At 35.1% G+C, this 23,467-nt stretch overlaps 1 protein-coding gene and 1 pseudogene across 3 annotated transcripts in view; both read right to left on the bottom strand.

Moving 5' to 3' along the window:
- Positions 1 to 8,213: 8,213 nt before the first annotated feature.
- On the bottom strand, positions 8,214 to 8,332 carry LOC118605404 (annotated as a pseudogene).
- Positions 8,333 to 19,725: 11,393 nt separating this feature from the next.
- Positions 19,726 to 23,467, bottom strand: part of FAM83B (family with sequence similarity 83 member B) — a 94,116-nt gene continuing 90,374 nt past the window's right edge. For all 3 annotated transcript variants that reach the window (XM_036218939.1, XM_016153883.2, XM_036218937.1), the window contains exon 5: positions 19,726 to 22,841. In XM_036218939.1, the coding sequence (XP_036074832.1) occupies positions 20,540 to 22,841 (2,302 nt within the window). In that variant the 3' untranslated portion in view covers positions 19,726 to 20,539. The remainder of the gene's footprint in view (positions 22,842 to 23,467) is intronic.

The raw sequence follows: 23,467 nt of genomic DNA, 5'->3' as shown, positions 1-23,467 counted from the left end.
TGAGAATTATGTAAGTCTATGGTCTTACTCATATAATCTGTTTTTATAAATAAGTTATGTTTGTTTGATTTATTATGTTTTTATTAGAAATTAGAAAGTAACTTGCTCTTCAGTAATTAACAAGGGAATTATAATTGAAAATCACCAAAGATCCACAAACTCTGCCAAGTGAAAGTAATGGAAGAGGTCTGGATGAATTTACACTTCGGAAAAACATCCAACTGGCCCCACAGGTCACACCTTGCAACAACTGCAAGGTCCAAGTACTTTTCTGTGTTCCCATCCCCAAAGACTGCAAGAATACCATGAACCCCAAGCTCAGAATTTACTGGACAAGCAACATCCCTCTCTAGGCTAAAGTTTGAAGCACTGCTATAATAGATTCATATTGCTTAGTACAATAATCAGTAGAGGATTAGAGTACAGGATATCCCTTTTGGCCATTCTGTACCTCTAATTTTCCATTCTGTACCTCTAATTTTCCTCTTTATGCTCTTAAAATAATTATATAAAGCTCAAGTGCAGAGAAGGGAATCACGCTTAATTTTGACAGATCTTAAAAGAGGATTAATGTTCTGATTCACACTGAGATTTTTAATCATTGCCTTAAATGACATCACTTCTATTCAAATTCTAACATCCTATACTTCTTCATCTTCTCTAAATCCGACAGCATTTTTCAAGACTGGTCTATAAGTTCCTTGAAGCGTTCTTTGGAGAAAACGTACTTCATGTGGAAAATAGATTGTTAAGATATAGGATTTTTTCCTTTTATGATGTATTGGTTTGCTATAGCCGTTAAGAAGAGATATAAAGCTGTGTCAGGAGCAGAAAGAATTTTGAGATCAGTTTGTAGTCTTTTCCATAGGCTTCTCAGAAGAAATGAAGATGGGAAGGCCAAGTATTTGCCATGATCACTGATAATCTATCACCGATATGGGTCACGTGTTTAACTCAGGTGGATATGATTCAGGCTTGTTGGAATCTCAGTAAGAAACAAAGGTTAATGGCTTGACTTGCTCTAAGGCTGACAGCTAATCCTGATTTAGCAGGTGCTCAAGAATAAAATACAGCACACAAAGGGCTAAGGGAACTAAGGCCCAACCAGGTCCATTCTCCAGGGCCTGCCTGACTTGGCAACTACAGTCCAGCAAGTTGAATCCCAGTACACACACAAAAAAAATCCTAAGTCTAGGAAAATGGCCTTACCAGGCATCTGGTTGATTTGCCTTGTGTTTATTCCCCATAAAAGTGATTTATGTACAGAGAACAGGACACGGTGCTTGGCAGCATCAAGGGTCAGTTAGCTCAGGGCTGAACCTGACAGGGAAATGAGTTTTGAAGTAGAAATTGAGGTTTAAAGGGAGTAACAGAAATTGGGAAAAGCTGGCCAGGCAGGGGAGGGGATGTTTGTAGTTCAATGAACTGAGCCCAATGACTCATGGTTAGATACCTGCCCCAGGCCAGTTCAGCACTGTCCCAGCCTTCCTCCTACCAGCCCTCTCTCTGTCTCTTGCCTCAGGATAGATTGCAGGGTTAAAGGTAGGCCTTGGGCTCCAGAAGTCAGTCTAAGCCCCCTGAGGGCAGCATGTTTCAACATTGAGAAAATACATGCTTTTCTGAGCTGATCATGGGATATGATAGTCATGGACCTAAACTTGGAGTAACTGTTTTGACAGGACCTTCACTTTTAACCATGGAAGAAGAGGACCAAAGCAAACATTTTGCCTTACATATTTCATGCCTCTCGATACAACATCCTCTCTCATGGCAATATAGAATTAGCCTTACCAAAATCATTTTGACTTCTTTTTATTCTTTCATAAGCATGGTTTTATTTTTTCATAAGTATTGTTTTAAAAAGAGCAGTTTATTGACAACAGATCCAATATGAGAAACTGCCAAGTGTTGTGGAATGCATTTTATGTGAAAGACGGTTTTTAACATATTTGTTGAAATAATTTTCGTGTATCTATTTCTTAGATTTGCCTATTTTGTAATTCTTTTCTGACACTATTACAACAGTTGATAAAATAAGTGATGTAATATAGATGTTAATCTATACAGGAAACAGATATATTTTAGTCAAATACAATGAGACAGGTAGAATTGAGGAAGACAGCAACATAGGAACACAGGACAGTACCGAGCTCTCCTCCTCTCAGGGACACTCCGAATGTACACATAAAACAATTCCCTCTGAAATCCAGAAACTAGTGGAGCAACTTCTACACATAAATAAGAAAACATTCATGTCGAAACAGATAGGAAAGGCTGAGACACACTCTTGCTATAGAGCCCACACTGTCACAGCGAAGGGTTCGGATTCCATACTAGCATGCAAACTTTAAGACTCCCACGGAAGGGGTGAGATCCCCAAACACCTAGCTCTGAAAACCAATGAGGCTTGTGTGCATGAGAATACAAGAATGTAGCAAATAAAGAGGCAACTCTGAACAGGTTCACAGGCTCTCCCTGGCAGCTATACCCTCAGCCCTCAGAGCTCAGGCAACAGGCAAAGCCATCCACCTCCTGGTCCTTCCTGGAAAGTTTATTGGCATTCTCTAAAAGCTGCTCCTGAAGGTCAGCTTTCTAACTTAACAGGAATTTGGGCCTGGCTATCATCCTCCCAAAGACCAGGGAAGCCAATGGCCACCTCTCTCCATCTCTGAGTTGCCAGTATCTCTCTGAAAGAAGTTCATATACACAATTGCACCCCAGCTTTTCTGGGTGCCACTTAAGGGATGCATCCCCAGATTGCCAACAGAGCTTTATTCCCAAATCACAGAAGACTATAACCAATCACGAAGCAATACTTACTGAGTTCACTAAATACTCCATAGCTCTCTTTTTCAGGGCTCAGGGCAGAGGGAGAAGTAAAAAACCTATCAGCCTCTTCCTGAAAGGGGTTTATCTGCATACTTAAAAAAAAAAAAAAAACCGAAGGGAAATAAATATGCTAAAATGCTAACTTCAAGTGGTAATAATTTTACTAATTGCTTAAATGGTAATGTAATACTTTTTTTTATAAACAGAAAAAAGGCCATTTTAAAAATTTAAAAAAAAATTAGGATGCTCCCTCAAAAAAAAAAAGCTGTTGCCTGAAGGCCAAGTTTCTAATTTAGCAGGCAGGGAGTCAACGCCATCCTCCCCAGTCACCAAGGTAACTGGTGGAAACCTCTTCTCTTCTCCCTCTAGCATGCTTCAAAAACAAGTCACCCGGAAGAGCTGTACACACATCTAGCACTCCACCTTTTGTGGCTGCCACCTGAGGGGATAGACCCCTAGATCACCAGCCCACCTTACCATCCAGCCTCCTCCACTCACCTGGGCCCAGCACAGAGGAAATAGGTAAAATGCCCATCTCCCAGTTTCTCCCTGAAAGGGCTTAATTACCTACTTTCTCAGATGCCACCTGAAGTTCCGGTTTCTAATCAACCCGAAATCAAGAGTATACAAAAATCACCTGTGTTTCTATACACCAACAATAAACTACCAGGAAGAGAAATTGACTATAGCATCAAAAGGAATAAAATACTTAGGAATAAATTTAATCAAGAAGGTGAAAGACAGTAGAACTTAAGTGTTCTTACACATACACAAAAGGTAAATAATAGTGAGGTATGGATGTGTTAATTAACTGCATGGGGGAATCCTTTCACAATGTTGACATTTATCAAGTCATCACGTTCTACACTTTAAATATCTTGCTATTTATTTATCAATTAATCCTGGTAAAGCTGAAAAAATAAAATATTAGAGAAAAAAAGAAAATTATGGCATGTAACTGCTCAAGTTTGGCAGCTACCATAATGGAAATGGCTCTCAAAATTTAATTGGATGAGAATCACCTGGAGATATCTCTCTTTTGAGTCATACCACAGCAAAAAAAAAAAAAAAAAAAACTACAGATTTATTAGATTTAGAAAATTACCTTCGGTGGCATAGTTTTCCTGATTGATTCTTAGAGGCCTAATTATAAACACCAAATGCAAACTATATGCTGAACAAAATTATAAACATTATTTTAAATGGTATATTATAATTTTAATTGTTCTATATTTCAAAGAAATAATTATCTCTATCTTTGGAAATTGAATTGCTTTTCGTAAAAATGATTATAAAACTGCCCAATGAGTAAAATATTTTCAGAGTCTTTTAGTAGCGAAATACTGATTCGTTTTTTTGTGTTTTGTTTTTTGTATGTGTATACATTTATCTGTGCCAATAAAAATATGAAAACTATGTCTCTATACATTCTTTTACTTTACCGGAGAAGTGTAGCAAAATGTGTAATTGCTAGAAGGTGCATAACTTCTAAAAGAGATGGCTACATTAATTCAATCTACTGAAAATGTTTTTAAACAATTAGTTGATTACAGAAAAAAAAATCCGAACAAATAATATGTACTTCATCACCAGTACTAAGATATTTATTTTCTATTAGTGCAAGTGTGGGAGTATTTATTCAATCATTTGAAAAGAATGTGTTTTTTTATCCTTAACTATGAATTCAGACACATAATTTTAAACAAAATATAATTGAATATGCATTCCTTTGTATACAGTGCAAGGCTGGGCTTTGTTCTTTTATTTTTCAAACTCAGTTTTAACAAAGAATTAGGAAGGAAGTTAGATATAAGGCTGTTCTCAATTTATAAAATAGTTTTCTTCCCAGGAACTCAAAATAACTTGCATTTATTCTTATAAAATGCTTGTCAGGCTGCCAGTCTTTATTGTGTTCGCTTATGCACTAAGATGTGCCAGGCAAAATGAATACCAGTTCCTCCTGCCATCTAATCAAGGGAGCTGAGTAGAACCAAGTAGATCCATGCGGATTATGAGTCTGACTTACTTTTAAACAAAATGAACCAGATCTATCCATATATAGAATTCTGTTTGTAGAAACCTTGTCAAGGTAGTCACCTTGGAGGGATAAACATTCCATAAAGTTGCCATTTGATGGACCACCTTAGTGCCACACATCACTCTATGAGTGCGTTCCACTTTGATAAACACAGCTGCAACTTATTTTTATTTTTTCTGTTATTGTTACCATTTATTAACTTACCCCCATGATGAAGATTTTGTCACCAATGTAAATATCCAAAGAATGAGACACCAAAATTAGTCCATCTTTCATAGATCTGTTCAGTAAAAATAATGTTGATAACACTCGCTGAAAATTCCTTGCAAACTAGAGACTATTCCAGGTTCCCTCTCTTTCTTTTTCTGCATAATTTCATTTAGTGCCCAACACAACATGTATAATAGATTTTTTTAAATGAGATATTAGGAGATTGCATAACTTGTCTATGGCAATAGCCAGTAAAATGTTCTCCACATGCAAGTTCCACTTTGTCCATTTCCAAGTCATTTATGACCGAGGAAGGGAAATTATGGGTAACTGACACAAACACATCACTAGCAATGCACAGAGAAAAATGTATGGTCTAAAACTTAAATTATTTTCAACAGAATGGATATGATCTCTATTTGTCAGAGAAGCAAGCTTGGACTAGGCACCAGTGTGTGCCAAATGAGGGACCTCATCCTTGGACTCAGTCTGATTCAGGTTTTGTGGTGTTTGAAGCATATTCAATTTGGGGGATCCTCCTTTAAGAAAAATATTAAAAAGTATAAATGAAAACATGAAAGTACATATTTATTAGGAATAAGAAAAAAATCCCAAGAACTAAAAGAATATAAACCACTAAGTACCACAAAAACTACAAAATGCAGAAAAATAACATATTAATATTAATTAGCTACTTGGTACACCTGCCAATACTTTATTTTCTATAGTTTTTGGTGCATTTTCTTTGCCTCTTCCAGTGACAACATTTTCGTAATATAATTCTATTAAAAGAGAATAGAAAAGTAATATTCAATCACTTCTCTAGCATGGCTGTTGGAAAGTTGGGTGTGTTTTTAAGAAACATTACTTCAAAAGCAATGTGTCACATTTATTCACTGGTAGTGCCACGTGTGCTCAGAAAGTACTTCTTGCCTGGAGGCACATCATCAGAGAACTGCAGTGACAGTTGCTGGTCCAGCTCTGCCACATCCTCCTGTATCATGACCCCTCCCATGCCAGCCCTTTACAGGCCATACATGTGCAGGGCATTGGGGTAGCCAGGAGGCCTGTCACTGTAATCTCTGTGCAGGGAGCAATGGAGCAGATTCTAAATCAATTCCTTTTTCTGTAAGTCAAAGAAAGGATCAAGATACCTGATGAGGTCTACCAGGCACAGATCTAGCATTTGGAGGTAAATATGGGAGGCTTTTAGCCTTAGGACCAGGGCCACCATCATGGGGTAGAGGATGTTACCCAAGCAGGGAAGTATGCCATGCTCCCAGTACCTCTCCACATCCACTATGGTTCATTATCTTCTTGATAAAGCTACTTCTAACTGTAATGCTTTATATATTTACAGAGAAGTAGGAGATGGCAAGTGACATCCCATGGATTATACAACGATGAAACTTTCCTAACCAAAGATATTGCTTGTTAGAAAATGAGAAAATCCATGTGTGTCTGAATACCAGGACTGACTTTACCTAGAGACTTTGGGTTTCTCCTTTGAACTAGCTTAGTCTGCTAGCCAACTTTCTGCAAGATTATCTAAACTTTAAGAGGGAGAGAGCCAACAGGGGCATTAGGGAGAAAAGTTTAACCTCTCCTTAATACTGTAGAAAGAATGGGTTTTGGATCCAGCCATGTTGGACTCTACCACTATTATTCCTATAAAATGGAAGTGATACTATTGAACACTGAGTTGAAATTTAATGAGATATTATATGTTTAAATGACAGTGCACTGCTTGGCCTGTGTTTAATGTTAAATCCTTTAATGTTAAATCTCTCCTGAATCTATCAAGATCAATAATCTTCACCAGTGGATTGAGTTTTATTGCTATAAACTTGGTAGATAAGGTACCTTGTAGAACTGGAAACTAAATATATACATCAAGTCACAGCTGATGTCAATCTCTGTCTACTTTGTCTAATATTGCATTTTTGAGTTTAGCATGTCACATGACCACACTGGATTGCATCCTTGCTGTAAGTCTCTGCTTTATTGAATAATTCTGATTGCATTTATATGAGGATATTTTGCATTGATGACTTACTGACTTGAACACTTCTTGATATGAGTGACCGCTGCTACCTTGTTCACCTCACTAAACTGGATTTCCTTCAGCCTGTCTGGAACCTAGAATTATTCAAACCCTGTGGCACCCAGGGGCTGGCCACAAAGCTAATTCACTTGATTTCATCTGGTGCATTTTTACTTCAGTTTCCTGATGGCTCATGCTGGCAAGTTCTCAGCAAGTAGTAGGGTCTAAAGCAATCTTTAAACCACTTCCCAAATAGGTACACAAAACCCTCTAAATAACATGGTTGAAAAATAGATATTAACTCCCAGGATGACTAGTCTATAAAAACCACATTGACTTGAATAAAAATTCTAAAGACCAAAATAATGCTAAGAACTTTACTTTCATTATCTCTCTTATTCATCATCAGAATGCCATAAAGGGGCTACTAAAACTATTCCCATTTAATAAATTAGGGTTTGTCAAACTATGGCCCATGGGACTGGGCTGCCACCTGTTTTTGTGTGGCCAATGAACTAAGGATAGTTTTAAATTTTTATGTGGCTGAAACATAATCAAAGGAAGAATAATATTGTTTGAGTATAGAAATTATATAAAATTCAAATTGCATATCTATAAATGAGGTTTTATTGGAACACAGCCACATCCATTTATCTACATACTGTTGATGGATGATTTTGCTCTACAAGGCAGAGTGGAGTAGTTGCAACAGAAAACTCATGGCTGGCAAAGCCTAAAATATTTGCTATCTGACCCTTTATAGAAAACCCTCAAATTCACCTACAGACAATGAAGCTGAAGATCAGAGGATTCAGTAACTTACCCCAGTCTACCCTAAAAGCGGGTGGTAAAACTAAGATAAAATCTGGGTCTGACTGATCCAAGAGATCATAACTTAATAACTATACACTGATGCTCTATAGTTCTGGCTGTTATGAAATTCAGTGAATCTCACATACAGAAAGTATATCAGATTTGAATGACTCTGTAGTCTTCTTTTCTTTTCTTTTTTTAGGTAAGGCAACCCTTGGTTGACCTCATAGATTGTAAGGAACTTGTCAGATTACAATTTCTTATTTTTTAAATTTTTTATGCCTACAGCACCTGGTCTTCCTCAATGGTCTCCCATCCAACTACTAACCAGACCCGGCCCTGCTTAGTTTCCAAGATCAGATGGGATCAGGCTTATTCAGGGTAGCGTGTCCATGGACTGTAGTCACACTTTCTATCTTGGCTATTGCAGACAGATTTGGCAGAAGGTGACTGCTACCACTTCTGAAAATGGAGTACTGCTCAATTTATAAGAGCATTTTGCTTTGCTGACATCCGCATGGTACAGTGAGGTTCTGGTTCTATTTCAAGTGGAATGACTGCCAACCCCCATATTATAAACACTTCTACTTCTAACCTAACTTCAAAAGCACAGCACATATGCTAGGCTTTTGGAATTAGATGAAAGGTATGGGACTATGCCCAAGAAATAATTACAAATGATTATTCAAATTATACATTCAGTTAATTGCCAGTAAAGAGAAAAAATAATTCGTTCCTGGATTCGGAAGCCAGAGATAGTGGCAAAGAATTCAATCCATTAAATAAATGAAAAAAGAAACTGCATCATCATAATCATTATTTCAGGGCAACATTTTAGTATCCAATATTCATTTTAAGATCAATTTAAATACACTTATAATATTTTATTTATACCTTAACAGCTGTTAAATTTTAGATCTAACAATTTAAAATAATTGTACAGTTTTTTTTTTTCTTTTTCTCATATTGGCACATAATGTTACTTTTCAAGGATGCATTCATCTAGGGGCATAAGAGATTAAGAGAAATTCTTTTTAAATATTTTCAGAGATGCAAAGACTGTATAGTTTGTATCTCTGCCTAGACTGAGGCAAGTGACAAACTAATATTTAGTATTATGATGCTACATTGACTAGTTAGTTAACAGAGTGATAACGGTATCACATGCCATCCTCATTGTCAATGGTGTTAGAATCTTTGGATTGACATATTTAGTCCAAATAAAAATATTGCTATCTTAGGATATCTGTTTTTGTGATATAGCTCTAATGTTGAATGGGACATCTCAGAAGAGCATTGCTTTTGTAAGATTACTGTTTACCTTAAGTGGAGAAGTACAAGAGATAAGATTTGAAAAAAAAAAAACTCTAAGTAAGAAGAATGGACATAAGTTTAGAAAACTATAAAGGGTAATATACTTGCTAAAAATTAGATTCAGACTTCCTATTTCCATTTCCTTTCCTAAGGAGTTTAGAAGTTGTCATTCTGTCCTAACAATAGGCAAAAAGCTACAGACACTGAGAAATCAATAACTCTGTTGAATCCATAAGAGAGGGGAAGGCAATGGGAAAAACACTGCCCTGAAGATTGGAGAGACACACAGATGAACACAGGGAGTCATGGTTTACCAGAGCAGAGATCACAAACAGAAATTGCTGTGGAAAGTACCGGAGTAGAAATAGCTGAACTGAAATTGAAGAATTGCTGAAGTTTCAGTGTGAGCAACTCTTGACAAGGAACCCAGTCAGATGGGGGACCCCACATATTGAGATTTACCTAGAGGAACTCAGTAACATTCCCACAGGAAGAGTAGAAAAAGAATCATTTGGAAATACAGCACTCTATTTTACCTAGACAAGAACTGCCCTCAGGAGAACCTGGTTAACCAGAGACTAAATCTTAAGAAAATTTGGGTAAGGGAAATACCCAAATCCAGCCCATTCTAGCCATCCTGTCTAACTCTGGGCCTGGTAGGGCACAGAGAAACACTTGTGAATCTCACGGTCTAGAAGCATTGGCTAACTAAAAGTCTGAGACCTAATCATAGGACCATGGAATGCTTTCTCTCTCCTCCACACCTCAATACCACATTACTAAAGGCTTATTTACAGAATTTCCTTTTACGTGTGACATCATGTTCCCTGTAAAAAAAGAAAAATATATACAATGCATACTAAAAAGCAAACACGCGCGCGCGCGCGCGCACCCACACACACACGACCGAATAAGCATTGCAACTAGACATGGCAGGGATATTGGAATTATCAGACAGAGCATACAAAACAACTCCGATTAATATTCTAAGAAATCTAATGGATAAAGCACACGGTATGCAATAATACATGAACAATGTAAACAGGGAGATGGAAATCCTAAGAAAGAACCAAAACGAAATGATATCATTCTAGTGAGTGATGTTGATAAGCGCGAAATGTCTGTGTGGGGAAGGGACCTAAGAAAAATCTCAGTACTTTTCTCTCAATTTTGTTATAAACCTAAAACTGCTATAAAAATTAGGCTTAAATAAAAATATTAAAACAATAAGATATTCTAAAACTGTCTTTTTAGTTTGAGTGTCATGATTCATTTTCTGGACAAAGCTTGCTTCAAAATTAAACTATTTTAATATAGTAAATGGAGCATGTGTTTCTTCATTTTTCTGAGCCACCTTAGTACTTTGTCTGCAAGTATCTTGTTGCACTTTTGGTGTTTCATTATTGCTTTTTATGTACTTGATTCATTCTGCCAGTTTCAACATTTTGTAAACTCTTTGAAGGCAGTACTGAACATTTAAAAGGTATTTCCATTTCCTGCTACAAGTGATTCATGAAAAACCATTGACTTAAATTAAATAAAACATTTAATCGTGGAAATGCACATTATAAGGAATGAGGTGTGCTTTTGTTTTACAGACACAGGGAAACTATTATGCGCTACACAGTTTCTTGTGTAAAACTAATGAAAACCTGTCCTAACCGTTAATGTCTGATTTGCTTTGATCTTTCACAAAGGCAAAGATTAGATAAACACGAAGTGAAGAAATTTACTTTTAGGAGAAAGTAGATAAGAAGGGGAACTTCAGAGAGAAGTAAGAAAATTAGAACTGAAAAGAACTTTCAAATCCCAAGGCAAGAAGCTACAAGATATAATACTAAGAGCATTGAAGCATGTGCCAAGTCTAAACACATTTTTCAGCACTATTTTCCTTCTAGGTACAGTCATAACATCCAAGAACGTTCTTCTTTTTTCCCTGTCTCTAATACTTATTAGACATTTAGTACATCCAGAGCACTGTTCTAGGAATCACAATTTGCATCTAAGCACCGCAAATTGATTTTGCTGAGGTGGATAGATAGATATGATTCTTTATTCTAATTTGTGATTATAAATCTGGTTTGAACAGACTTTGTGGTTAAGATACTAATGGGCATGCAATGTGTTTTGAACCATAGTAAATTAATCCAATGAAAGATGAGTCAGTTCTAAACATAATATATTTGCTTTTATAGACTTTGAAATCTATTGGTCTTAATTCAAATTCTGATTCTACCATTTACTAGCACCTAATCTTTTGAGACCACTAACAAAGTTCTGTGAGCTTCGGTTTCCTAATTGGGTAATTAAGGATAGTAGAACTTAGCCCATAAAATATATCTATCAGTCAAAATAATGTATTTCAAATACCATGTACATTATAAGCTTGCCATAAATACTAGTTATTAATACTAGTGTAATTAGTGTTGATCTATTGTGTAGCTGTCCCTATTGTGCATCTCTTGACCTCTGCAGTAGACATGTTTAAATGGATAATCAATGTTGACTAAGTTTAGATTTATTAACTGGACTTTAATAAGCTAATATTTGTCTATTCAGAAAGCTTTATGTAAAAATAACTCTGCCGAGCCTGAGTCCGTAGTACACTCTTTTCATTCTTAGTAAAGCACAGAATCACCAATCTTGATGATCTTCCCATTTCTATTTTATTTTTTTATCTAGCTCTAAATACTAAGATGTTTACAAGTACATCTTATAATTTATTAGTTATATAAATTTAATCTGAATAAATTATATATCAGTGATATGTTTTTAAAATCGATCTAGTGTGTTAAGTCCTTACTTAACCCTAGTATAAAAAAGGTAGTCTTGAAGATACACTCTTCCCTATTTTCCACTCTGAGTGTAAACATCTGTACTCTTGTTTTACTGGATTTTCTAGCATTACATACTGATCGTTCTTTAGCTTTGCAACCACAAAGAAATGCTCAGTTTCATATACTTTCCAGCAACCAAAGTTCCTCCTTAGTTTATATTTGTACAGCCTAATTTTCTGAGTTTTTAAAAATTGAATGCAATCTATTTTTAAATATTTTTCTATTTACCAAGGTCATTTTCTATCTTATTTTCTGTGGTATAAGCTAGGCCCCCTGGGATGGCGCCATTTACTCAAAATAAATATTTTTTATACGGCAGCATTCAGCTTAATGATAAAGTTGAATACTATGCACTTTCATTGAACCACCTTTTTTACTATAACCTCCTATGTATTGATATTATTTCAAGCTTCAAACCAATTTTACCTAATCAAATAAATGTATTAAGTAATGAACAACTGGGTATCACTAAGTTCTTGATATTAATAAGTCATCCAGAAATCCAAAAGTTGGCAAACATAACAGTTTTGGGATAGTTTAATAGATATTCATTTATAGTACTACATTTAAGAACCAAAAGGCTTTCCCAAAAGGTTTGGTAAAGATGAATATGTAAATTATACATTGTGTTATACTCTCTAGGCTTCTGTAATTTTTCTTATATATATAAATAATTTCCACAAATGTACCTTATAACCCTTGAGAACTGTACTCCATAATGTGGAAGGCTGTTTGATGTTGCTAGGCAATTTAATATTATGCACATTGAATCAGAATCCCAACTTGTTCTTTCCCTTTATTGCTCTGACATAGGGAGATATGACAAATAACATCCAGGTGTAGAAAAGAAAATAATTTCAGTATTTGAAAAAATGAACTATAGTTTCTGGTGACTATATATTACATAATATTATTTTTAAAAAAATAAACAAAAAACTTCCATGGATTTGGATGAGTCAACATGAGCTTGATGTACAAAAGTTTGTAACATCTAAAAATCTATAATTTATTGTGGCCACACTTTAAACATACCTTTTACCATTGGCCGAACCAGGGGATGTTGCTCTTGTGGTAGGTGGTCTCTCAGAATCCCAAACATTCTTGGGATCCCCTCATATGAGACAAAGGTAACTTAAAACTAACTTCCTAGGTTCACTGAACATTAAGAAATCTTACAATCTCTTAAACCATTGTCTTTAGCATTCCAAGAAGAGTAGATGAGATTCTGTCATTTTTTAAGGAGGGAAGTTGTTCCTCCATGTACATCTTTGGGACGCTGCGCTAGAGCATGTGCCGTCCAGATGGCGCCGGGAGCAGCATCTGACCGCTGGGGGGCGTGCTCTGCCTCTGAGTCACCCTACGCTAGCCAATCTCTGACCTCTGATCTACTTCTTGGAACTCACTCAAAAACATTTTAAATTAGATGACATTTAGAAATATATTTTACCCTCGCACAGTTACAGTTTTAATTCCCAGCATCTGGAAAGCAACCTCTTTGTTAAACTTTGAGTTCACTGGAGAGAACTACAAAGAATTTATCACATTCTTTAGCCAAGTAAGAAACATTCAAAGTAATGCTTGGGGGATGATAATCCAACTATGCTAATATTTACATTGTGCCCTTCTTTAATATATATACTCTTATAAAGTACAAAATACTATCATTTTCATTTAATGTGAAGGAAGTTAGTTGAGCATAAAGTTCAACTTCAAAAGTGCTTTGTCAGATCGATGTAACATTCAGCTTTCCAGTTGCTCTCTGCTCTTCCATCTATTTTTATCTTTTATTTTAAAACAATGTCTTTCATCTTATGATTAGAATCCAAAATATCTCTCTCACATCTTTCCTCTGGCAATCAAATGAAATTTGTGCTTACTCACAGTCCTATCCCTGTGAAAGCATAACAAATATTAATTTCGAATTACAAAAAACACACTTTAAAAAAATGTTTTGCAAAGCTCAATACATATTTTTTCATATTTGAGTTAGCAAAACATGTAACAGAATTTTATGTTTTAAAAACTGCAGTATTATATTCTGTATGGGGAAGAAAAATAAGAAATCAAATTTCAAGTATTTTAGACTTCTCCTTTATGAAAACACAACATAACGTTGAGATATATGGTAGACCCTCATTAACTAGAACACTTATTTTAATTTAATGAGTATCTAATTTATTTAACCTTAGCAGTTAACTAAAAAATTTTGGTAGTTTGTAAACAACCAAATAAGTCAAAAATACATAAATAAAAACAAAAGAACTTTCTAAAATAGTCTGTTCAATCTAATTGAATTTGCTTGACGATCGAGACACATAAGAATCTTTAACAATCTTTATTCCTATAGCTAGAAAAATAGAGACAAATCGTACTAGTATCAGGATATGCCCTGAAAGTTTTTTTCTAAAGTAAATACCCGATCAAAATTCATTTTTATTTTTGGGGTTGTTGGGTCCCCTGCCCCATTTACTTCTTCCTAAGGAAAGTGAAACAGTAGAGTTTGTTCTGTCAACTTTGTGAATTTTGTCACATTTGTGTTTTTGTTGTGAATATGTTATAGATGTGACTTCTATTTCGAGGTCATTCAAGCTCAGTAAGAATAAAGGAACAGTAAGCTTCCATCAAATTTGTTCTGGTGGAATTTCAGAACCCACCAGGAGTCCCTAAAGGGATTTATCCACTTGGGTACCTCATGACATCTATGCTTTCCTGCTCTGCCCACTGTATTAATATTGCCAATTATTGCCCACAGTAAAAGTGATCAATGTGCCTAATTGTTGCCCAGCAAAGAGTCTGCACTCTATAACCTTTCAACATTATCAGAGAGACTGTTGTTGAAAACTGGAGACTGGGCCATACTGAGGGTAGCCATGGTGGCATCCTGACACCTGACTCTCTCTATGCACCATCCATGGCAACTTTAGGGAAGCCATTCTTCCCTCACAGTCTCATGTATTTAACCCACATTAGCTGACAATCGAAATAACTAACACAACTCACAACTTTCTTCCTTTGTGTGCCAATTACCTTTTAACTAAATTTGAACAGCTTTATTCCATTTTCCCTTAGGATGAATTCGTCAGGGGTTTTCTTTCCTTCAAAAAAATGTATTTGTATATATAATAATACAATAAATATATATATAAAATCTCCCCTCAGGTCAGCCCTGCTGGCTCTCTAAATATGCCCAAGCCTACGGTAAATGTGGCTGAAATTTAAATTCAGACCCCCTGCTGCACAGACCTATTCATACCATTTAATACAAATAGCTATTCAGATAATTATAAAATGCACATTTTAATGTATGGGTATTCATGGTATATTTACTTAACTCCAGTTAAGGAAGCGACTGGGTTTACACTTAGAATATCAGGCATCTTTTATGTGCACCCTTTGCCAGGCACTAAGAATACATTGAGGCACAGTTTGAATAAAGAGTCTTCAAGTAGCATACACATTTTTTTCTGTTAGTTTGGACTAGTCTTAGAACACATGAAAACTTGCCACAGCTTCTGATTATTCGAGACATTTTTTTCTCTTACATCAAAAGTCTACTATAACCTGCATACTTTGAACAACCTTGAGTGTTAAATGAGCCAGATTGTTAAAACAGATTACTATGGGAGAACAGTCCAATTTGACATACACTTTTCTTTAACTCAAGTTTTCTCTATATATCCCTTACTTCTGTTTCTTAGTGCTTTTAGTTCAGGTAATTCCACCTCACGTGATTCTTTTCCCAGGCAGGTACACACTTATTTCTTGTATTGCCCTTCTATCTTTATCTATTCCAATTACTCAGGGTGATTTTTGACTCCTTAAATCAACTGAGCCTATTCAAGTCTCTTTTAGGATGGCCACAAAAGTAAAAGCTTATGTTTCCCTTACTCTCCCACTGAACCAGGTTTTTCTTAAACATTGGCATGTATGATAGTAAAAAATAAAATCAAAAACTGTTTTTAACTAGCTTAAACTATACTTACCTACCTAAAAATCAGATTTGTCTTTACAAAAACACTATTTTATTTTCAATACACAGAATTCTAATTGTAGCTTAATCTACAATATAAGATAGTTTTTTTTTTCCCCCCTAAGGAAAATGCATTTTAAGTTTTAAATAACTTTCACAGTTTGGTTAATATCACTAATTGATCTAATATAAATTTCCTTTGGAATATTTTACTCAAACTAAATGCCACAGTTATATATAACTCAGCTACCAATTTTTAATGAGATTCTTTATTTTTCAAAGTCTCAAGTTACTTATAATAACTACTATAATTCAGTAGAAATAGAAATGAAGATAGTGCGTGTACATGATATTAAGTAAAGAATATTGTCACTGGATATCAAATACAAATTATTCTATAAAATATAACTGATAATCAAACAAATTTGAGGATTTAAGACATAGTCTTAAAATTTATGAGAAATACTTAAAATGTATAATCTAAATTCATAATATAATAACTTAGTGAAAACATGAGCTTATATAGAATAATCCAGGGTATGACGATAAAAATAAAACAACTTGCAATATATTGATGTTTGTACAAAATTATTTAATATTTACTTATTAGATCTAAAACGGAAGTTAATTTGGAAGATTATTTTTTCTAACATTGATTACAAGAAATTGACTTTTTGGTTTATAATTTCATCCTTTTTATTTTAAATAGTCAAGAACCAAACTGAATATTATAATAAACTTTTTTTAAAAAAACAGCATCACACATAGTTACCATGAAACAATGATTGAACTTTATATCCCTTAGCCATAGACACGGTAAGAATCAACTGATATTCACGAAAGGCAAATAGCTCTGGAATAATAGTTGAATAACTACATAATCTTGAGAAAAGTTAAAGTTGAATGCAGTCAGAGTTGAACCTTCTTCCTGCTTAAATCACACTAGATGTCATCTTGATTAAACAAGATATTTGCTTCCATAAATGAGACTTACCAAAATGTAACCATACCTTATGTTATTGATTCATTAGGGATTGTGAAAACCTTTCAATTACCCCCACATCAGAATTGGGGGTAATTCCAATTGTTAAAATAGATGGATATCAATGTGTTCAGAATATAGGTACTTAAACTATTCTAAACCTATCTGCCTAGAACTATTTTGAAATCATGCCTATATTTTTTGAGTTTCTGCTTACAAACTAATGTACTATGTAGAGAGTAAAAATTACCTTACTAAACTTTAATACAAAAGTATGTTTACTTGACATTATCTTTCCACCAACATTAATTTGGGAGGAAAAAAAATGTGTATTGCTTGAAATAAATACATCCAGGAAGTTTGGAGTGTCTATTTAAAACTTAAACTCTGAGTAAATTATTCGAAGTAGTATGTGCTTGCTCAGTTTTAACCTTGAGGAGTTTCTCAGCCACAGAAACTTTGGAAAGTTACTATGTACAGATTCTGACATGTAGATATTTCTGGAGGGGAAAAAACATAAAATAATCAGAGAAAAAAGACAGAGGAGGATAAATCTGCCTTGCAAAAGCCTAATCTACTCAACACAAGTGGATGAAATAAAGCACACTGCACTTCCCAATTTCACTAGGGAGAGGAAGAACTCAGGAATTATTTAAAAACTATGTATGAATTCAGAAATGATGACAGTCGCTGTTCAAAAAGACAACACACTTTTGCTTATAATTAAACATGATTTAAACTCTAATCTTTATGTAATCTCAGCTTTGAAGTTACATAGCTCTAAATTTTCAAGACTTTCAATTTCAGAGATACCTAATGACAATTAGCCCACAATCCCCTTAACTCTGAAAGATGTCCCATATAACACAAAGTATGGTTAATATATTAAAGAAATCTATTTTGGTGAACTGTGAGTTCTTGAGTAAGGACTATGGCTCAGATTATACAAGTAAATTTTATTAAAGAGCAAAATTAAAAATCTCTGTCATTCACTCTCACTCATCTAGTGTTTTTTTTAAAAAAATAATCTGACACTAATCTATGAAGATCATACAATTTTCTGAAGAAAAAGTAACACATTAACAATTATAAAATTTTCTTATTACAACCGAATTCCTTATCTGATTCTAATAAAATATGCATTTTAAAGGATTCCTTTCATTCAAAATTTTTATAAATGTACTAGGCTACCTTACTGAGAAAAATAACTGTTCTCCTTTAAGTTTTATTTTTATGTTATTGATTCATTAGGGATTGTGAAAACCTTTCAATTTATTACACTCAGATTACCAAAACAATAAAACCACATGCTGTAATACTTGGGAATTCCCTAGGTTATAATGAGAGTTTTAAAACCTACTTTTATGAATGATGTAAAACTGAATATTCTATTCTGGATTTGTGTTTATAAAACACTACTGCTGTACAGCTACTGTTATATTTCTGCAACTTGGAGAGAGCAAAACAGAGTGACTACTTTCAAAGAAGTTTCCTCAAGCACAGAGGAATAAGACACCAGAAAGGTATGGTATGGTATAGCATTAAAAATACAGGCTTTTGTGTTTAAACCCCAGTTCTACTGATTCAGAGCAGTATAACTCTTGAAAAGTTATGTAACTTTTTTGAGGCTGCCTTCTCATTTGCAAAATGGAGGTATTTACTTCACAGGGTTATTGTGAATATTTAACAAGATAATATATTTAACACTGAGTTCCATTCCCTGCCTAGCTTCTTACCCTAATGGAAGTCTTCCTCTAGCCCAGAAGCAGCTTACAGCTCACTAAGGGTTCCTTTTCCCTTCTTTTTCCTATTACAGGTCAGCTGAAGGGGGATCAAAATGGCTGCCTAGCAATTAAAACAGGCCTGCTAGGTTACATTCAGAAATCAATCTTAATTCCCTGATCTCGCCTACTATGATTACTACAAGCTAAGTGACTTGGTGCATTACCTGTCTGAATGTCAATGTCTCAATTATCACCTCAGTCATCTATAAATAATGAGGACAATGGTACTCACAAAATGTTGTGGTGATTTTAGGTTTAGGTTCAAGACCTGATCCAGAGTAAGTGTTCAATAAATGTAAAGTTTTCTTTTCCCTACTGTCATGTTTTCTCCCATCGTGTTTCTTAGAATGAATTTAAAATACTATTAAACATTATTTAAATGACATAGATATTTAATGTCATTATTTGGATTAATGACACATATTCATATTTAATTGTATCTTGGATTTTTAAAACAAAATATTGCTCCATGTAGCAACTTATAAGGTGTTAAATACTATATTTAAAGTTTGTAGGAACACTTCCCACTTTCCAAATGATGCACTGTTTCTTGAATTTTGTCCTTTGTGGATGAAGTAAAGCCAAGTTAAAGTTTCTTTAATGGATATGAAGCTTTTATTTATTAGTCTAAGAAAGACAAAGAGTATCTTATGACCTGAGTATCATCATCAAATTAAGATATAAGAAGACTTAAAACCTACAAATCGAGCCCCATGGGGTCATGGGAGAATAGCCCAGGTATCACTTCTCCTCATTTTCATCATGGCAGGCTTAGGAAAACATTGTCCTGTCACATTGTATTTGGCACAACATAAAAAAAAGAAAACAAAACAAAACAAAGACTTTTGCAAGCAAAACACATAAGCATTGTCATACTAATCTAAGATAAAAATGTACGCAGAAATTTACATTTCTAAAAGTTTATTATATTAGAAAATGGAAAGGAATAATTTAGGTTTTCCAAATTCCTGCTGGGGTGCTATACATTTGAAGGAAAAAATGACTAAGAATGGTCAGCACCTGACAGGTGAGTGAAGTACAGGCTCTCTGAATGAATAGAAAGAAGCACATCTGAGATGGTTTTCAAAGGATTAGAAAAACAAATTCCTGTGATGTACTTGTGCTACATGAGGCTGATACTTTGCAAACACCTTCAAGCAAAATAAAAAAATATACTGAGCTATATAGTTTAAAATTGTGCCATTGCTTCCCAACCTGTTGTATATGCTCCACGGGACAATAAAACATTAATAAAATATAACAAGTTAACCTGTAGAATTTAAAGGCAATTAAAAACGAAAAGCCTATAAAGACCTATAAAGAGCCTCTGATAGTATTAGGATCCTTTTTTTAAAAAATACTTTTTGGAATAAATGGTTAAAATTCATACATCATCTCTCCACTGAAGTTTCTATTTAAGACGTAAGGAGATCTTTGGTCTGAAGAAAACAATTACATTTTTTTACTATTACCATTTAAAAATCATGTTTATAGAGACATTCCATCTAGTTGTGTATAATTAAACACAACAAACTTTATCACACAGAACAATAATTTTACAGTACATAGTATGTTGGTAAACATATATATCATAACCAACATTCTGCCCCTAAAGAAATCCACTGTCATGTTATAAAAACTATCCACAATGTTCTTTGGATAAATATCTATAGCCATATTCATTTTGCATTTTAATATCTATTTGCAGTCATAGTATTTCATTTATTTTTGTGTATGAAGTTTCCAAACTTCTGCATAAATCCTCGAAACTTGTTTTCATTTGGCTGATATGAGTGATAAACATTAGTGTTATAATTAAGCATTGGGCTGGACCTACCATAACTACTGCCCATAGTTGTGGATTTTATTTCTGGGCGGTGTATGCTGGTATTTGGCATGTTGCTCATTGGGTGAATAGAGTTCTCGATCTTACAAAATGGCTCAAAACGACTATAAATGCGCCGGTCAGTTGACTGAGATCTTAGAAGCTCATTGGGCTTTGATCTTGGAGAAGAAACTGGTTTTCTTTCGGGAGCACCAACTGCATTAAACTCCTTCGAATCTCGGTACTGGATTTGTTCGGTGTTAAATCTTGGGGCAGAGGCATCCCCTGCCCTTTCCAAGAATTTCCTTTCAACTGGACTTGTAGAAGGCATTATTCTATTACTTTCATCAGTTGGAGAATTTATCCCCTGAGATGAGCTAACTGCTACATCTTCTTTACTCTTGTGAATGCTGCCTTGAGAATTTGATGAGGAAGAACGCTTTCTCCTAGGAGATGAATCAACTTTTGGCTCTGACTTCTTTGGTTTTGGATTTTCTTCAGTCTCAGAAACTAAAGTGTCAGAACTACTACACATTCTATAAAATGCAGATCCTTTATTTTTGGACAGATTTTCTTTCTTTTCTGGAGTAAGACTAAGTAATGACCTTAATTTCTGAGACCCCTTTTTCAAAAAGCTTGGGGAACCCTTAATTTCCTTTTTTGAAGTGAGTTCTTTGTTAGGCTCCTCTTTATTCACATCAAGCAAAGCAGCAATGGAAACTGACTTGGTAGTAGTGCCACTCGTAGGGTCCCTCTTGATAACCTCCTCCTCTTCCCCGCTATTGGCTACATTGTGCATGCTTTTAGAACTTTTCAGAGAATCCTCTTTGGGTTTTTCTGGTTGTCTAATTCGATTTCTGGTAAGTGTACTATATACATAATGCTTACTATTCCCGTGATCTAAATTGGCTTTTGAGTGGTCAAAGAGTGGGAAACTTCTCCTTTTAAGCATATTCTCATTTTGTTGATTTTTTAGATTCTCTGTCTTCTTATTTACACACAAGTTTGTATAGAGATAGTTGTTTGACTCTGTATGGCCACCGGTGGTTTGCTTTAAGACTGCTGAGTGGTCTTCAGGAACCTGCATGGTGTGTATTTTTGGTGTCTCCGATTGTGATGGCAACTCGGGGATTGATTCTGGCAACGGTTTGTCTGTCAAATGCTCTTCACTCGTAGGGGTGTCTGGGACCTCTTTAGGTGTGTCACTTCCCTGGGAACCAATGATAGTTGAATTGGAGGAGCCAGTTGTACAACTGTTAACTTCCTGCTGCTCAGGTAAAGTTGGTTTAAACACAAAAGAGGAGCGAAGCCGTGAATGTGTATAAAGAGCATTGGCTTTCAAATTCTCAGAACTATCATAGCTCTCAAACCGGTCACCTAGAGCCGATCCATTTGAATCAGGTGCAGCTTCTGAATGATCATTTAAATAGGATTCAATTCTCCAGTTACGTAAGAATGATTTTGTGGTATTTTCAAGGGTTGGCATTCGCTGTTGCAAAAAGCGAATGTGATTATCTGTCCCATTAAAAGACCTCCGCACATTTGAATTTCTTTCTGCAAGTTGTGTTGTTTTCCTCTGGGCAAGCCGATTGGCAAAACTCTGGGCAGGTGTGTTTTGGTGGCTTGCATAGCCTCCCCGTGATGAGGATGCCACACTAAGACTATCTGAAGGCTTTTTCCAATTACCAGGAGGATTGATGGTTCGATTCAGAGACCTGTTCAACAGCTGGTATGGTGCTGTTTCTGGTTGTTCCCCAGCATAACTATGCCTCTTCCAATTTTCACTTATCTGACTGGGTTGATATGGACGGATTATATTTGGACCATTAAAGTTTGGAGCAAAATGAGGTTTGTATCCATGATTTCTTATGTTATATTTGTCATGTTCATTTCGAGTATATAGCCCTCTGTTTTTGAAGTAATTAGGATCTAGTTTATGAATTTTGTCTTGTCTCCCAATAAGGTTTCTTTGGCTGGAAACAGAAGCTAATGAAGAAACTGAGCGCTGGTAGTAAGTTCCATTCTCCCAGAGAGCTTTGCTATTTTTCACCCTTGCTGATTCTTCCTGAGCGAATGAACTGGGGACACATGATCTGGCATAAAGAGTTCTAAATTCTTCATCAAAGGACTCAATGAGTTGTCCTGTGATTATCTGAACCATGCTGAGGTGAGCTTTTTCAAATGACCACATGTAGCTGAAAAAAAAAATCAAAATTGGAAAATTTTATGTTTGCCAAGTTAAAATATTAATGATAATATATAGCTCTGATAAAACTGTCATTTAATGTTGACAAAAGAATATTTTTTGTTTGTTTTCTGTGGCTACCATAACTTAGAACATCTCCAGTCATTACATGCTTGTAATACATGTGCTTCCCCACACCCATATTCATATTTTAAGTAGCAAAGCAACTCAAGTCCAGGGTGTGAATCCATCCATAATTCCTTTCACTACTTACCCCAAGCCCAAAGGAAAGCCTGCTGTGCACTTTGTATCTCTTCTTCTAAGATTTTATATAGCAAAAAATAAAAGTGACATTCTATTTTATTATAGCATTTGAGCAAGGTAGAGGCAAGCTAGTATCACAGGAAAAGTTGAGAAAACCAGCTTCTGCTGAGTTCTCTTGCCACATGAGCTTGGGCCTCAGTGTTCCCCATGTCCAATATGAAGATGTGGACAGCATAATCACTACAATTTCTCACAAGTCCTAACACGTTGTAATGTAAGACAAATCTGTGCTGATACATGTATCTCATGTCTGTAACTTACTCAACAAGTATAATTTAGGATGCTGGGAGTTATAAACAGAGGATTTCTGAG

Source organism: Rousettus aegyptiacus, unplaced genomic scaffold (genome assembly GCF_014176215.1).
Source record: "Rousettus aegyptiacus isolate mRouAeg1 unplaced genomic scaffold, mRouAeg1.p scaffold_m13_p_1, whole genome shotgun sequence".
NCBI classification, from domain to species: Eukaryota; Metazoa; Chordata; class Mammalia; order Chiroptera; family Pteropodidae; genus Rousettus; species Rousettus aegyptiacus.
Note: the sequence above shows the minus strand (reverse complement) of the source record. Positions and strands in the feature narration are given on the sequence as shown.